Source organism: Mauremys reevesii, linkage group 4, assembly GCF_016161935.1.
Source record: "Mauremys reevesii isolate NIE-2019 linkage group 4, ASM1616193v1, whole genome shotgun sequence".
In the NCBI taxonomy this organism is placed as follows: domain Eukaryota; kingdom Metazoa; phylum Chordata; order Testudines; family Geoemydidae; genus Mauremys; species Mauremys reevesii.
This window is the reverse complement of record NC_052626.1, coordinates 135,855,886-135,872,535: the sequence shown is the minus strand read 5'-3', so window position 1 is coordinate 135,872,535 and position 16,650 is coordinate 135,855,886. Positions and strand designations below refer to the sequence as shown.

Below are 16,650 nucleotides of genomic sequence, written 5' to 3'. Positions count from 1 at the left end.
TCCTGCAGACACCAGCTGTTTGGATAAATTTGCAACCATGGAGGTGATCCCCAAACCAAATTTACTCCATATTCTGAGCAAGCTGCAACCCAGTGTTCTAGCTGGGATCCATCTCTAGTACTTACCTGAATTTAGATGAGCTCATGTACAGCAAAAAAAAAAAAAACATATAAAGGGGAGGAAACTTATCTTTTGCAAACCTGCTCTGATTGCATTTTAGGCAGCTGTTGGCATTGTTTTGTCCTTCATCTGACCTGCTTTGCCCTCCATCCCTGTTAGGAATCATACTGGAAACTCTCATGCCATGGTATCCACACTAACTTTAAAAATTAGTATGCACCTTCCTGGTCCCTCACCTACTAGAAAACACGGTTCAGGGCTCCGAGTCCTAGAACCTCCCCCCGGGGAGAATACTTTTTGAATTCTCTTTGCTTGTTTGGCTGCCTTTGTCAACATCCAGCTGGAGACGGGTGACCCAGGGGTTATTTTACCTGTGTCAGTATTGAAGACGTTGCTATTTAGGGCTTGATCCTGCATGGAGCTGAGCACACCCTCCCCTCTCTTGAAAGTCACGGGGTGTTAGAGATGTTCAACTTCAGGGTGAGGGCTGGAAACTGCATCCTTGTACAATGGCTGCAGAGGCTCAGAAAACCCTTTTTAAAACACCTCTGGGTATGTCTACGCTGCATTGTAAGTCCAGTGTTAGTAGTACTCAGGTTATCCTAGGGCTTGAGCATCTATACTCATTTGTAACCCCAGATTAGGAACTGTCGAACCCTGGGTCCAAACCTGGGGCACCAACATCTACGACTGCATTATGCAGGCCTGAGTCCAACCACCCATAGCCAGACGACCCAGCGCCCTCCCAAAATGTGGATGCTCTAGCCCTTTGTTTGTGACTCAGTGCAGGAAAACTTGACTGTCCAGAAGACAAAGAAAGTCAGCCCGTGGGACTGTGGGATATTTTTGGTGGACTCCCACAGCATGAGTCAAGTGGGACTGCATGTACACTGCAAAGCAACAGGCTTGAACCCTGTGTCCCAGCTTGACTCAGGCTCAGACCCTCCATCCCCATGGGGGCCCAGGGACCCAGGGTCCGATCCCTGGGTTAGCACGGTGTGTGTGTAAATGGAAGGGGGGTTAGGCATGAGCCTGAGTTTGAACCCTGGGCTTACATTGCAGTGTAGACATGCCTTCAGTCTCATCTCTCAGGATATACCAGGTAAGGACAAAAGAGAGCCTGTTTGGAATAGCATGTCTCCCACACAGGGTCCTGAATCAGTCATTGCCAAACATCCACAACATCCACATTTCCTGAGATAGAAAATCAGGTCCAGAGTTATTAAACCAATTGTAATTACCAAGGCAATCACAGCAGTCTCAATCTGTGCAGAGATTCTGGGAGAGCAAATAAAGCCCCAAGATCACTCCCATCTGCTGACAAAGTGCACAATTGCTCATTAAAGTCTCCTTCTTGTAGCTCTGGAGAGTCTGGAATGAAACAAAAAACAGCAGAAACCAAAAAAAAAAAAGCTGATGCTAATCAAAATGCACTGTTTATCCAAGATTCACTGCTAGGGACAGGATGGCAGGCGCTGCAGCATCACTCTGACGTGTGGAGTGTTAAAAAGCTAGGCCAAATTCATCCCTGGTGTAACTCCAGGAATCTGCACAAAGGATGAAACAGGCCATTAATTTCACATTCAGTTATTTTTTTAAAAAAATCGCCAGTGGGAGATAAGTGTCTCCTCTGAAAAAAGACCAAGGTGGGTTAAAAGTGATGTCCTTCCTGCAGCCTGAAATCAAGGGTGAGTTGGTGTCTTGAGTGAGAGGGGTTTTGTGGGCTGATTTGAATCACCAGTAGAGATGCTAAAAGAGACATAGCTGGTATTTCCTTTAGAAAGGTGGGGGTGGGGGCTACTGGAGGTGCTCTCCAGCAAATAAAGTAGAAGGAAAACCAAATAATAAAAGATCCCATGGTGCTTTTTGCAAAAGTTTGGAGGTATTAGCACCAGGTTCATGGCCGTATTCCAACCTGGCTCATGACATTCTGCTTCCCTGCATTCCCATGTGGCTAACCAGACAGGTTATTGGTCATCCCTGTCCTGCCAAACCTCTGCTACATGTAGCGTGTAGTGTCTGTGTTGTGCCCAACCCCAGAGGTGGCTGCGATCTGGAAGTGGGAGAAATAACAATCCCTTCATAGCCCATGCCATTCATCGTGCAGCACCCTGTTACTTAGAAGGCTCACTGTATAAATCGTTAAACACTGTGACTAATCTATTGTCTTTATTTATTTGGTCCCGATTGTTTATTTTTTCTTCCTGCTGCTTTTGTTTGTGCCGAGCCTTGAAGTGTTATGTAGGAGGTGACTCTCCACTGGGGGACAGTCGAGACCAGAAAATCCAATTAACTTGAGAGACATCCCTCCCCAGAGACTCAGTGATAGTGTATTAATCCACTGTGTCACCTAGTTCCCGTAGACTCCACAGAAAACATCTTTCTGAGATCAACAAGCCTCTGTGTTGTTGGAGCACAGTCGCTATACGTTGCTGCCGCTGTCCCTGCCAGACCTCATTAATCTGGTGTTCATGCTTCTCTATAGCGGACACACGCCTCTGACAGTCATGGGGTTCAACCTGGATGTGATTCAGGAGCCAAGGATCCGTGTGAAGTACAATGGCAAGGAGTCTGTCAATGTAAGTAGATGTCATCAAAGTGCAGTTAGCATCCCCTTTAGCCCTCTTGAGATAAGTAGCCTCACCTTTACCTCTTAGTAACTGTTGAAACCAATGTGATGTTAGTAGCTTAGGCAACAGCGCAGGTGCATTCTGCCTCAACCAGTCCAGCCTGCTCAGCAGTCCATGTGTTTTCTGTTCTGATACATTCAGCGGCACAGCTGCCGTATCCCATTTGGAAGCACCTGGAACGTATGTGCCTCTTACATTTTTATATAGCTCTTTGTGAATTCTTTTCAGAACCACCCACAATCAATCCAATCCATCCTCCATTTTTGAGAAACACCATGTACGTTGACAGCATTATATAAATGCTGGGTAATAGGAAGAGTCGTCTTGGTTAACGCTCGTCCAATCTAATTTTCTAATTAAATATAAGCACCTCAAACTGAGAAAGGCCTCTTAGGTGTTTTCAAGCATCTGCCATTTATAACTGTCCCAGCTGAATTGTTTGCTTGTTTTGTTTAACTGGATTTCTAAAAGGAGCTGTGATCAGAGATTGAGATACGGTGTACTGGGGCATCTGAGTGATGAACTCATTTGCACAGGGAAGGTAGAAATGCCTGAGACAGTGAATTGTAAAGCGTAAGTGCTGATGGAGCCTTTGTCTCAGTGCTGCTGTAATAAAGAGAGTGGGCAGAACAGGTTATTAGTTGATATGGCCTTTCACTTGTCATTAGGGGAGGGAGCCTGTGCTCAGGTCAACTTTACCCTCCAGTGTTTGTTGTGTTTACCAGCTGGGGACCCCAGGTGCTAGCACTGACTTAACTCTTTAGCAGAGTTCCCCATCTGGCCAGCAGGCTGGCTGAATGCATGCAAATCTGGCATGGTGCCACAGCCACACCCCCAGCGTAGACCCTCCTGGCCCCTAGGCAGCAGCTCCTCAAGAGAGGAAGCTGTCTTTCATGGCCTGGCTTGGATTTTTTTGCACCTGACTGCTTACTCCCTAGGTCAGCAATGGGCCTGGGAGTTCTGCAGTTGGTGCCTTCAGCCCCATGCTGCTGAATGGCCCTATGAGGAGCAAGGTGGCCCGGCTCCAAATGGGCATTGTTGGTGAGACTGCTGAGGAGGAGTCAGTATTTCAAGCCGTGGAGGCCCATAGTGACGGGAAGCAGCAGGGAGTCAGGGATCGTTGAGACACATGGCGCTTGTCATTGTGAGGCCCAGCTATATATCATCCAAGACACACACAAAAACTAACAGCAGGGGAGGGCGCCAAGTGTACAGAGTGAGTTTGACACGCAGACAATGGGAAATGACTTCTGCAGTGACCCTGGGCTGGTTGTACGGTACAGGGGCTGCCCTGGGCCAGCACAGAACTGCCAGGAAGTCTCAGAAGATAGACATGGAAGAGCCCTATTAGGTCCATCTCCTCAAGATCAGTGTCTAATCCCTCCTCTGGGCCTTGCAAAATCATTTTCTTTTTGAAATCGCCCTTAGTTTTTCCATGCTCTCAGGATCCCCGTACATTAGCCTGAGAGCCCTTCTTCTTCCCAGCAGGCAGCAGCCACGGGGGCTCACCAGGACTCATCCCTGCAGGCATGTTTCAGTGCAGAGACAGAACAGATATCAATTCCCAGCTGCTCAGCAGAGGCTCAGTTTGCCTTGCTCCTTCTGTGCAGGCCCACAGCTAGGTTTGCAATGAGAAATTGCCAGCCTGGGGTTTGTTGTTTTTTTTAGTAGTCCCTCTGTATCTGTCGTGCCATAAATACAGCTCCTATGATAGCAGCTCTGGGCCCAGCAAGCACACAAGGGGGCGGGGGGTGGAGGGGAAGGGAGGGAATCCGCCACTGAACAAAAAGCTTTCAAGCTGCTTTTTCCCTCTTGCTGCAATGATCAAGTCACAAGATAAGTTGAGAGGCTGCTTCCCTGCTAAGATGCCTTCCATCATATGAAATGAAAGATTTGCATTCCAGTCACATGGGATGGTTCAAGGGGAAAAGACCGCTGGGGACAAAGGAAAGCAGGGAGCTGCACCATGCAGGTCACGCCAACCAGATGTTCAAGAACAACCAGGCTTGCTGGTAACGGGGTGCTTATACCACTGGAGTAGGTGTCTCTAACAGCACTTGCTTTTAGTGGCTACATCGGTCCCACTTTTGCAGCATGACAGAGAAATGCACAGATGGGAGCTGGTGTGCAGAAAGTAAGGTACCCCTTTCGTGGGCTGGACTGTGGCTCTTTAGGGACTTGTGTGCATGGGGCTGTGTGTGTTTCCTCAGCCTTACTTTTATGCCTCTCTCCTAGTTAGCTCTATTTAAACCATTTGTCCCACACTTCATAAACCACCATGGCAAGTTAAAAAGTGAATAAATAGAACTGTAATCTTTTTCCTTTGGGCCCAGACTGTGTAAATTGCATTCTCCCCGGCCGCACTCAGCAGAACAGCTGGCAGCATACCCAGGCCACTGCACGGGTGCCAAGTGCGCAGTGCTGCTCTTTACCTAGACCCTTTCATGCCCTTCTTTTGCCTTAAAAACCTGTAAAACCTCCACCCTTCAGCCTACTGCACACGGACGCAGGTTGGTATCTGGCTGAGCTGCTGATGCCCTTTATCCCCTCTTGACTTTCCTGAGAGCAACTGAGCTGAGCTTTCGTCCCTAAGAACTGGCAAGGGGAAGCACAGATTGAGCTCTTCCTTTGCTTCTGCAAAGGAGTAGTCCCAGGCTGTCACACTTGCAAATACCTGTTTTTCTAGTTCTCTGGCTGAACTGAAAAAGTTGAAAATATTTTGTTTCGGGTTGAACAAAATATTTCTGCGTTTTTTGGCAGCTAGAAATGTTGTCCAAATAATGTCACCCAGCCGTGGTAACAGCCTTTGTGCTGCTATGACGCCAAACACAGCGACTGGACGTTAACTAATGATGGTTATCATTTATCTTGTCCTGTTTTATCTGTTTGAGCTGTTGTGCATTTGGATGTTTTATGAGCCTGAATGAGGCGCCCAGAATGCTGTAAAAATCCAGTTTATTATTATTATTTAGTGACTTTCAAGAGCCATTCTGCATGGAAACAGTTTTGCTTTCACTCTGAAGCAAAATGACTTTTTAGATCTGCTCAGCACAGAGAAGCTCAAGGGTCAGACTTGATAGACTGATTTTAAGAAGGGAGGTGTTTCAGATTTTGGGGGGATAGTGGAAGGAATATTGGATGTAGGGAAGAGAACAGGCCCAGCTTGCTGAGGTGTTCTGTGAATGGTTCAGGAGTCTTTTGAATTCCACCATGTTGGGGAGGAAATGTCTCTCTGCTAAAATGATAGAAGTGGGATTAGCGGAATTGGTATAAGACTAGAGCAGTGGTTCTCAATCCGCAAGAACCATTAAAAGAAACTGTACGTCCCCGAACTTGCACCTAAATCTCAAGATCCCTGTGAGGTGAAGAAGTATCCTCCCCATTTTACAGATGGAGAGCCGAGGCACAGCATACATGAGACGAATCTCTCAAGGACACACAGGGGGTCTGCGGCAGAGCAGGGGACTGAATCTAGATCTCTTGAGACAGTCCAGTGCTCTGTCCTTCCTGATGCTGCAGAAATAACACTTAATATTAATTTAGCTCTTTCCACTCAAGGAAGCTGAGCTGAAGCAAACCTCAGTTTGCCGGTGTCTAGGTAGTGTCCATGCACGCTGTAATGAGATGTATGCTCACTTTAACATTCAGCACCAGTTGAACCTGAGAATACTCTTTCCATGTTGCAAAAAGACTGAACTTGTTGAGTGCTATCCTGGGAAGGGTTAATTAGTTAGCAGTCAGGCCTTTTCCCTTTCCCCCGTGCTCAGGTCTGAGCTCTGCTTTTATTAATTATTATTATTATTATTACAAAGATAATTCTAAATACACAAATCTGAGTGGAATTAAATCTTCTGTTTGTGGAGGGAGGCCAAATTAAACATCCCCTGAAGCTTTATAGGGCCTGGTTTCTAAATAAATTAGCAGAGAAAGCTGTGCTCTGCCTCCAAACAAACTCTTCCCCATACAGAAAGAGAGAGCAATGGGCATCCTCAGCCCAGCAGGAGTCGACCTTCATTTTACCTAGAATCCTTCAGTATCAGTTGATTATTCTTCCGTCCCTTTGGTATTAAAAGATTGTCTCCGATCACAAATGTGTAGCCAAGACCAGACATTAATTATGGGTCCAGTTCAAAGGCGTGTTTGGCAAGTACAGAGCAGCAGAAGAGAAAAAAGGACTTAGCAGTCTGGTTTGTGATTCTTTAGTTGTTTAAGCCATTTTCAGTTTGAAGCTCTGTCTCCAGCTCCACTCTTGTGTCCTTGTGCTGGTTTAGAGGACACACAAACTCTCCCAAAAACGAGACTTTAATGATTCAAGCTTAAGCAAATGATTCTGGCTAAATACCAATCCATCAGAATCTGCAGAGGGAATTTAGAGAGGCAGAATGCAATTAGCCAAGTCAGATTTAGCTAGCATACAAGGGTCCCTATAACTTAGTGCCATTAGAAACCAGGAGAGATTAGAACTCTGTTTTTTTGTATTATTCCTGTAACCCTCCCTAGTGCTGTGCTGGAAATTCAGTACTGATTTGGAAGGAAGACTGCAAAATTCTGTAGAACCCACATAGCTGCTTACAGCCTTTGGGCATTCCTGTCCTCTTCAAGTACTGGCCAGGCTCAATAGAATGCAGGGCTTTGGAGCAGTGCTCCGGCTCCGCTCCAGCTCCAGGCAAAAACCTACTGCTCCGGAGCTGCTCCACGCTCCAGCTCCTGGCTCTGCTCCAAAGCCCTGAGAGAATGGGAGGACAAATAACATCACAGCCTCAGGTGCTGTGGATGCAGACTATCCCTCAACTTGCTCCTCCCAAAATCTCCTAGCCGGCTTTCAGCCCATAAGGGTAACTTATATAGGCAAATATTTCAAATAAGGTTTCCTTCAGAAAATGCTGACATCCCCTTCACTGTATTATCTCTGTGTGTGTGTGTGTGTGTGTGAGAGAGAGAGAGAGAGACAGACAGACAGACAGACATGATTTGACTTCCATAAGCACCACTTTTGCCTCTTATTGTCTGTTTTTCCTGCTACAGCCCTTCACTTCCACCCACCCACAACATGTCAGTAACACCCGCTCACACTCATTTAAACTAGTGTAGGTTCCTCTGAATTTGGTCCTCAGTCCCTAGCTCATTGCATTGTAAAGTTTAAAAAGATACCAGGTGTTCACAGGCTCAGCATAAAGGCAAATTCTAGTCTGCTCTCCTCTTTCCTACTCGCCAAGTTGCAGAGGGAGAGACATAAGATAGACAAATGCAGCTGAAACCCCTTTCACAGCTACTGAGTGCCATGCTTTTCAAAGCAATGACTGCAGCCAGGTTCAGATCAGCACAAAAGAGAGTGCCTGCAAGAGGTTTTATTAACACCTTGCAACTCTGTGTCTGTGTGCATATGTGTGTGTGAGTTGCACTGATTAGTTTTGGTAACACTTCCACATTATTGCCAGTGGGTTAGAACTATGGTCCTTCCTGTGTAATACATACCCCTCTGGACCCTTCTCAGCTTCCCATATCCTGGCCCTCTAGCCACATGTCTCTGGCCTGCCCTGGAAAGGCCAGCTCTAAACTAAGAAGAAAATTCACCTCCCATACCCTCTGCTCAGGCCAGCAACCATAATGGTAGCTTTTATGCTGTGGGCACCTTCCCCACTAGGAATAGGAATGCAGCTATTTCAGATAGAGGCCAGTTAAACAAGTCTGAGGACAATGGCCTGTTTCATCTGGGATAGATTTGGAATCTTAGGTATCTTCCAGTCTGAAAGGGCCAAATTCAGCTCTGGTGTAAGGGTTTTAAAAGACAATTAGCAACCGTACAGTAGACAAAGCCTAAATGAGTGTAACTTCATAGAAGTCAATTTGCCACTGAGTGTTATGTCTGGGCAAAGATCAGACCGTGAAAGAGATTTCTCATTCAAAGTGTTAATCTTCCTCTCTCGTTTCCCTTTCCTCTCCAGGTCTGTAAGATTGTGAACACAACTACCCTGACTTGCTTAGCTCCACCCCTCACTCCCGAGTACCGACCTGGCTTGGATGCTGTCGAGCGACCGGACGAATTTGGCTTTGTCTTTAACAACGTGCAGTCCCTGCTGATCTATAATGACACTAAATTTGTTTACTACCCAAACCCAACATTTGAGCTTCTGAGCCCTACTGGGGTTTTGGATCAGAAGCCGGGATCGCCCATCATCCTCAAGGTACGAATGCCGGAGATGTTAGTTCCAGTAGTTTGCACAGTCCAGCTGCTCTCTCTTTAGTTCAGAAAGCTGCGTACGCCAGAATGGGAAATGAATGGCATGGGAAAGAGTGAAGTCTAAGCCCCAGGAGCAGGGCGGGGGATCAAGACCTTGTTTCAGAGTTGCTGGTCAGCTGGCAAACTCCGTGAGGAGAGGGGAAGGTTCAAATACACAGGATCTCTGATGTCACAGGTTGACTCAGCCCTTCACCCTTCCCAAGTAGGTAGATGCACTTTACTCTGAGGGTCTTTCAGGTGAGACCTTAAAAACTGCCAGCTCTGCATGAATTTTAAAGACCCATGCAGGGCTTTTTGTGTGAGCAGGGGTTTGCTCTAGTGTTGTGCAGCACCTTCCAGATATGGCATTATTTATGTGGTGCTGCATAAGCACCTTGGGTTGAAAGATATTGTAGCAACTTCAAATATTTCTTATTGAGCGTGATGCCATTTGTTTATGACCTTCTAAGTGAACAAGGAAGAGAAGGTAAAAACTTCTTACCTTATAAGGTGTGGGGAAAATTCCTGAGCCCAGGGGAACTTTGTCTGGGTAATTCAATTGCCCACATTCTTAGGCCTTGTCCACACTAGAAAAAGGTTTGTGGTATAGCTGTATTGGCACACCCTCCTAATGTAGATGCGGGAGTGCTTTTGCAGGTATAGCGTATTAAACCATATCCCTGAATGAAATAAGATATATGGGCAAAAGTACTTTTTTGCTGGTATAACTGTGTTTTCACTAGGGTTTTTTCCAGAGTAGTAGTGTCGTAAAAAATCATGCCCCTACTGTACCACGTAAAGTTTTATTAGCTTGAGGATCTCACAAATCTGAGGCCTTGTCTACATTTAAAAGTGTTGTTGCTTTAACTGTGCCAGCATAGTTAAAGTGGCACGCAAAAACCCTCCCAAAAAGCATGGACACCATTATACCAGTATATAAGTGGTTATATCTGTATAGCTTATTCTGGTTTAGCAAAGAAAATTAGCCATCCCATCTTACACTGGTATAACGGTGTCTACATTATAGCTTTTATTGGTTTTTTTAAAAAAATCACCTCTCTATCTGACATCATTGTGCCAATTGAAGGTACACACCAGACCTGAGACACAACAGTACAACAAGCTTAGGCTGTGTCACCACTGGCACTTTCGTCACTAAAACTTTTATTGCTCAGGGATGTGAAAAAACACCCCCCTGAATGACAAAAGTTTTAGTGACGAAAAGCGTCGGTGTCAGCAGGAGCCACGCTCCCAGCGATGAAGCTACTGCCCCTTGTTGGGGGTGGTTTTAATTTTGTTGCCAGAAGAGCTCTCACCCAGCGATAAAGAGCAGCCACACAGCACACCTTACAACGGCACAGCTGCAGCCACACAGCCGCACCATTGTAAGGTGTCAAGTATCAGAGGGGTAGCCGTGTTAGTCTGGTTCTGTAGAAGCAGCAAAGAATCCTGTGGCACCTTATAGACTAACAGACAGCTTGCATCCGAAGAAGTGGGTATTCACCCACGAAAGCTCATGCTGCAAAATGTCTGTTAGTCTATAAGGTGCCACAGGATTCTTTGCTGCTTCATTGTAAGGTGCACAGTTAGACATAGCCTTGGGGCTTGTCTACACTTACATTTTATAGCGCTCTAACTTGCTAGCTATGGGGTGTTAAAAATCACCCCCCTGAGTGCAGCAAGTTTGAGCGTTTTAAAGTGGTAGCGTAGACAGGCTCCTAGTGCTGAGAGCCAATCCCCTTGTGGAGGTGGATTACCAGGAGCGCTGGGAGAGCTCCCGCACAACCACACTCGCACTTCAAAGCGCTGCCGCGGGAGCGTACCCGCAGGACCATTCCCGCGGGAGCACTTTGAAGTTTCTAGTGTAGTCATAGCCTTAGACACAGTAATACCCCTTGTAGGCCTGTTTTCTCCACCCTCCATTATTGGGACCTAGGGTGTAAATGATATAAAAATGTTCTGCCAACTGGAGAGAGAAGCCAGTGGAAATTGGAAAGGGGTGACACCCAGGCTTTCCTTTCGAAGCACATGCAAGCTATGACTGAGGATAAAGGGCAGATGAGCAGTGACCAAGGAACACGCTGAATCTTTATACAGTCTTCTCTACCTTTGTCAATAGGGCAAAAATCTGTGCCCACCAGCTTCCGGAGGAGCAAAGCTAAACTACACTGTCCTGATTGGAGATACCCCCTGTGCTGTCACTGTGTCTGAGACCCAACTGCTGTGTGAACCCCCCAACCTCACCGGGCAGCACAAAGTTATGGTGAGATCAAAACACACCATGTAGCTACCTTATATACCTATGTATCTAATCTTTCCTGCCCTCCTTCCTTCCTTCCTTGTATGGCTCACTGAGGCAGCTGAGTGCCATTTCTCCTAGAGTTGTCAGGAATCAGATAGGATTTACCTCCCTTTATGGCTGTTTAATAGGAAGTTAAGCATTGCTGTGGATTAGAAAGGAGGAAATCTCTATCCTCTCATTGGAGATGCCCTCCTACTATCCGGGCTTGCTAGAGATTCCAGGAAACTCAAGTATTTGTGTCAGCAGGACATCAGTACCAGGTATCATATTCTTATCATATTCTTTCACCGTTCTTTATTTGTTGTTCATTCTGTAAGGCATGAGTGAATTTCCTGTAACATCTGCAGGGGTCAGGAAGGAATTTTGCTTCCATGGACAGCATAGTACAATGGGCCAGGTGTATTAGGGGGATTTTTGCCTTTTCCTGAAGCATCAGAGACTGGCCTCTGCTGAGTACTGAATTTGATGGGCTAGCAGCTGATCCAGCATGGCAGCTCCTGTGTTTTCATTTATTGCAGTGTTACTCCTCTCTGATGCAGTTGGAGACCAAGTGGGCAGCTGCTGAAGTGTCTGGGTAGAGCTCGAATGAGGCTTTAATTGAGATTTATTTTTCTTCAAGTTCGGCAACCAAAACATATTTGAAATATCACAGTATAATTCACACTAGAGCTTCCCTGCTGACAGTTGCTTATATCTGAGGCCTTGGCACATTCAAGAAAACCCTAACCCATTTTAACCCCCAGTCTGTTTATACCACAGCTTTCATATATAGCCTCTTCTCTTTTCTCTTCTCACCCAGCCCGCTTTCTTGGTTTTCCTTGAACTCCTTTGCCAGTGGAATTGTCACTCTGTCTCTAATGTCCACAGTTTACAAAAGGGAGTTGAAAGCCTGTGAAATGAAAGTCAAATGGAGCCATCAGATAATAAGAACAAAGCCTGAGATAGTGAAAGGCTGACGTATTTATCATGAACTGAAGCCGTCTGTGTGTTTCAAATAGGCTGTGCCCCTTTTTTGAAGGCAGCCAGTGTTCATATGGTCTTAGTTGTGACTGAGACAGACTGTTTACCATGTCTTCTGATGGCATCTTTGCAGACTGGGGAATGATCTCCCTAACCAATAAAGAAAGGGGCTTTGGGAGCTGAGAAAATCTATCAGGCGTCTGAGCAGGGAGAACGAGCACTAGTTATTCAGAGGCCACTGTTTCTTGTCCCTGGCTTTTCTCTCCTGCTGAGATAACCACTAGGGAAGAAATCAGTTTCCCCAGCATGGGTGAGTGAGCAGAACAGAGTGTGGTCAGCAGCACTGCTGGGATTGTGTCAGGAGTGAGCAGTGGTAGTTCCAGAGGTGAATCCAGTGTCCTTCATGATGAGAGGTCAAAGCCATTGTAGTGGCAGAAACCTCTCCACAGTGAAAGGTGATGAACAAAGACAACGTCTTACCAAGTGCATGATGAGTGACCGTAAGCTAGACATGGGAAATGGGAGAGAGAAAGCACAGTCCAAAACCAGAGAGGAACAGCATAGCCTCCAACATGACAGAGGAGAGATTGAAATGGAGAGACATTTTCTGCTCCAGCGTCCAAAATATTAGGGAGTAAACGAGAAGAGATTTCTTCAGCTTATAAGCAAGGACCAGAGATTTTCCATCAGATATCAGTACGGAACAGCATAAGCCAGGGACAGAGTGAGATGTTGGAGAAAGCACCAGGCTGCAGTCACAGCACTTGTATGTCTTGTCATGCAGTAGCTGAAGCTGACCAAACAAGACAGATCCTGGGGCAGCAGGAAGAAACTGGGCACCTTCACGCTGTGGTGAAGGGACCTATAGAGAGAGCACATGTTAGAATAGATGGGGAGAGCCCAGTGTCCCTGAAATGGGAAGCCAAACTAAACGACAAAGGAATTTAGGACGGGGGACCCAGTGTTTCTCGGTAGAGCTTATAGTTAATGTGTAGAGTATCAAATACATGGGAGGCACACTGGCTTTGCCTAAAAGGGGCGGAGATACTCTCAAGGCTGATCAGTTCTTCACCCAAATACCAGCCCCAGCAGGTGTAACTGCCCACCCCACCCTCCTCATCTGGTCACAGCAGGCAGAGCCCGCTGGCTGAGCCCCCCTGTGTTTTGCTTGGCTAGGTGCACGTGGGCGGCATCGTCTTCTCCCCCGGCTCGGTGAATGTGATCTCGGACAGCCTGCTGACCTTGCCCGCCATCGTCAGCATTGCGGCGGGAGGCAGCCTGCTTCTCATCATTGTCATCATCGTCCTCATCGCGTACAAGCGCAAGTCCCGGGAGAACGACCTCACCCTCAAGAGGCTCCAGATGCAGATGGACAACCTGGAGTCTCGGGTGGCCCTGGAATGCAAGGAGGGTCAGTACCCTGTTGTTGTTGTGTTCAGGACGGGGCAAAGGGGAATGGGCTTTGACGTAACTGCATTCCCCAAAGCCAGCGTACGTGGGGCTGTGCACATTAGCAGAAATTACAGGGAGGCCAAAGGTGCAACTCCAAATGCCAGGTAGGGGTCTCTGTTCTGAGAGCCCTGTGTAACCCGTCCATGTCACCCAGGCATTTGAACTGCCCTGAGCCATCTCCAAATCTCACAGACCTGGCAAGAAATGGTTTCCTCTTCCTTACTGGGTAAATGTAACGTACCAATTGAAAATCCCCCCAGTGTCTGAATTAGAGAGGTTCTCACTCACTCCCGAGCTGGCAGCTCTGTTCCTTTCCTACTGGAAGAGTGTCTGCATTGCAATTGGCACCATCGCATCTGCAGAGGAGCTGTGGATGCAGAGCGCCCCACTTAGATGGGAGCCTCTTTTCTCCCCTCCACCCCAGGGTAAGTCTGAGACAGCGATGGGAGAGCTGTCAGTGTCCTGGGGTCTGCAGGGCTATCAGAGCAGGACAGAATTAGCATGAAAATGAAAAACAAAAGTAGGAGGGGAATGTGAGATGAGATCCAGCTAGCCTGGATCTGGCGTCTCTCTCCCTCACAGAGCGTATTGGTTGCAGACTCAGGCGGGGCTTCCTGGAAGTGTTGCTGTGTCGGCCCAGTTGGTTTCTTTAGAAATCAAGCAGGGATTTCTAATGATTCCCTCAATCCGCCCACACAGGCAGGTGCCTGGATTTCGCTATCTAAGGTCATGGAAGAGGAGGAAAAACATCCTCCTGGAAAGCAGACCCTGAAGGAATCCTGGGTTTGTGTCCAAGTTCTGCCTGGATTCCTGATCCTCCCTCACACAAGCCTCTGTTAAGGATGGGGCTATGTCCCTTCAGCTTATTGCAAAATGTTCTAATCTAGACCAAAGCCTCCCCCTTTGGGATTTCCAGGGCTTCAGACAGTCACGGCACTGACAAATGACTAGAACAGGGTGACTTCTGAGGAATTCTAGGTGCTGTCATGTCAGGAAAAAAATGCAGCTGCAGTCCACGGCTTGTTTGTGTCAGTCAGGAACGCATGCTTTGCTACTGCTCCTCTTCTCTCACTGGTAAACGCTAAATCCACTTCACCTCCTTTTATCCATTTCAACTAAATTGCAGGAACATTTGAAAATGGCACATTCACTCACCAAAATGCCTGGACATGCATTCACACACAGGCCTGGTCTGCCCCACAGGATTTCAGTGGGAAATTCCCACAAGATCAGCTGCATCAATGTTAAGGAGCCCTAGAACAATGAAGCTGTGAGCATTTTTGGCTCTGAGCTAGTTAAATGACACAGTGGTAAAACCTTCAGAAGTCCCCAGAGCCTTGTCTCCACTAGGGCCTCCCCAGCTTCAGGGCAGTTGAACCAGTGGGAGTGCCAGTGGGAATGTTTTGCTCAAATCCCCTAGTGTAGACAGGGCTATAGTTAAACACACAGGCAGAGTCCTGCACAGACATATGAACACATACGCAGTCACTAAAACACACAGACAGACACCACACACTTTCTGTATCGTGGCACTGTAGCTCTGAATTTTCTACAGCCCTTTACTGAGCTCTATTCTTTGATGAGTTCATGTTATATGCAGATTTCTCTACCTCTCCCCTTTCCTGCTCAGCATAGCTAATCGTCTTCTCCTCTACATGTTGGCAGATATGTTATATAAAAATTTTTAAAAATCACCATGGTGAAAAATTGTAGGCAATCAGTTTATAAATTGACCCCTTTTCCTGAGAAACTTCATATTGCCTAGCAGAGTTTTCCTCTCATTGAGTTCCATTGATTTGATGCCAACTCTATTACCTAGTCTCAGGTCTGGTTTCCCTGGTAACCAGCTCCTGTTTATACTGCGTTGCCTTTGAACTGGTTTGAATCTAAGGCCTCCTGAGCCTGTTTATAGCTTCAGAGGAAAGGTTAGGTCAGTGTCTGCCTTCATGCGCTCAGAGAGCGGGAGATTCTCTGCACCTTCGAGGCAAGCACACCTGCCCCCACAACTAGGGAAGGCCATAACAAGTGTATCGGATGCAGACACAGCCTAATGTGCGGCGAATAGGATTAGAGTTTGATCCTGCTTAAAGTGACACATCGAGATTACATTGTGGAAACTGCTCAGGCCCCAGGGTGCCTGGTCAATATGTCTCATTCTCTAATGGCCTCTTGCTGAAGGGGTTTCGTATGGACATAAGGGGACTCTGACCCCATAGGAATTGTATGGTTCTGACAAGGAATGAGACAGAACCAGAAAGTGGAATAATCCTGGCCCACAAAGAGAGAAAAGAGTCCACGCTGCACCTGCTGGAAGCCTGCCTCCGGGAGCCCAGCATGGCATCCTAGATGCTGAGGAGAAAACAGGCTGGGAGTGTAGTGCAGGTGCAGACACCACAGGGCTGCTCTCCTGTGCTCAGGCTTTGCTGTCAAAGATTACATTCTGGGAGGGGTGAGAGTATTGGGGGTACTGCATTGCGGGGCTGTGTCACGGATGTGCATTTTTACATGGGGTGAAAGGTAGGGATAGAAGCTAATTTGTACATTGGGTGGCTGAGAATCAGTGTATACACATTCAAAGGCCTGTGTTGAGGGTGTAGGGAGCTGTGCATTTGTAAATGGGGTGTGCGTAGGTTCAGAGGAAGTGGGAGTCAGTACATTTTGCAGAGGAGATTGAGCACTTGTGGTGGAGGGTGCATATAAGAGGGTTCATGCAGGTACCAAGGGTGCGTGTGGATACGATCCAAGTTGTCTTCTATGCAGCATGCTCTGCATCAAAGAGATTGAGGAGTTCAGACAAATAACCTCTCTAGATAAAAATCTCAGTTAATAATCACATTTCTCTTTTGGCAGCATAACTGCGAGTGAAAAAATAAACTCTTCCCAGCAGCGGCCATTGAGTTAGCAAGAGCAGAACCTTTGGGATAGAAAGAATTTCCTCCTCTACTTGCTTGTACTTGTTTTAACTC

The 16,650-nt window shown here is 46.9% G+C and overlaps 1 protein-coding gene across 6 annotated transcripts in view; it reads left to right on the top strand.

Moving 5' to 3' along the window:
- The window catches only part of PLXNA2 (plexin A2), a 306,134-nt gene that overhangs the window by 254,192 nt on the left and 35,292 nt on the right, over positions 1 to 16,650 (top strand). For all 6 annotated transcript variants that reach the window (XM_039536888.1, XM_039536887.1, XM_039536890.1 and 3 more), the window contains 4 exons: positions 2,606 to 2,699; positions 8,696 to 8,935; positions 11,090 to 11,233; positions 13,409 to 13,643. In XM_039536888.1, coding sequence (XP_039392822.1) covers positions 2,606 to 2,699; positions 8,696 to 8,935; positions 11,090 to 11,233; positions 13,409 to 13,643 — 713 coding nt within the window. The remainder of the gene's footprint in view (positions 1 to 2,605; positions 2,700 to 8,695; positions 8,936 to 11,089; positions 11,234 to 13,408; positions 13,644 to 16,650) is intronic.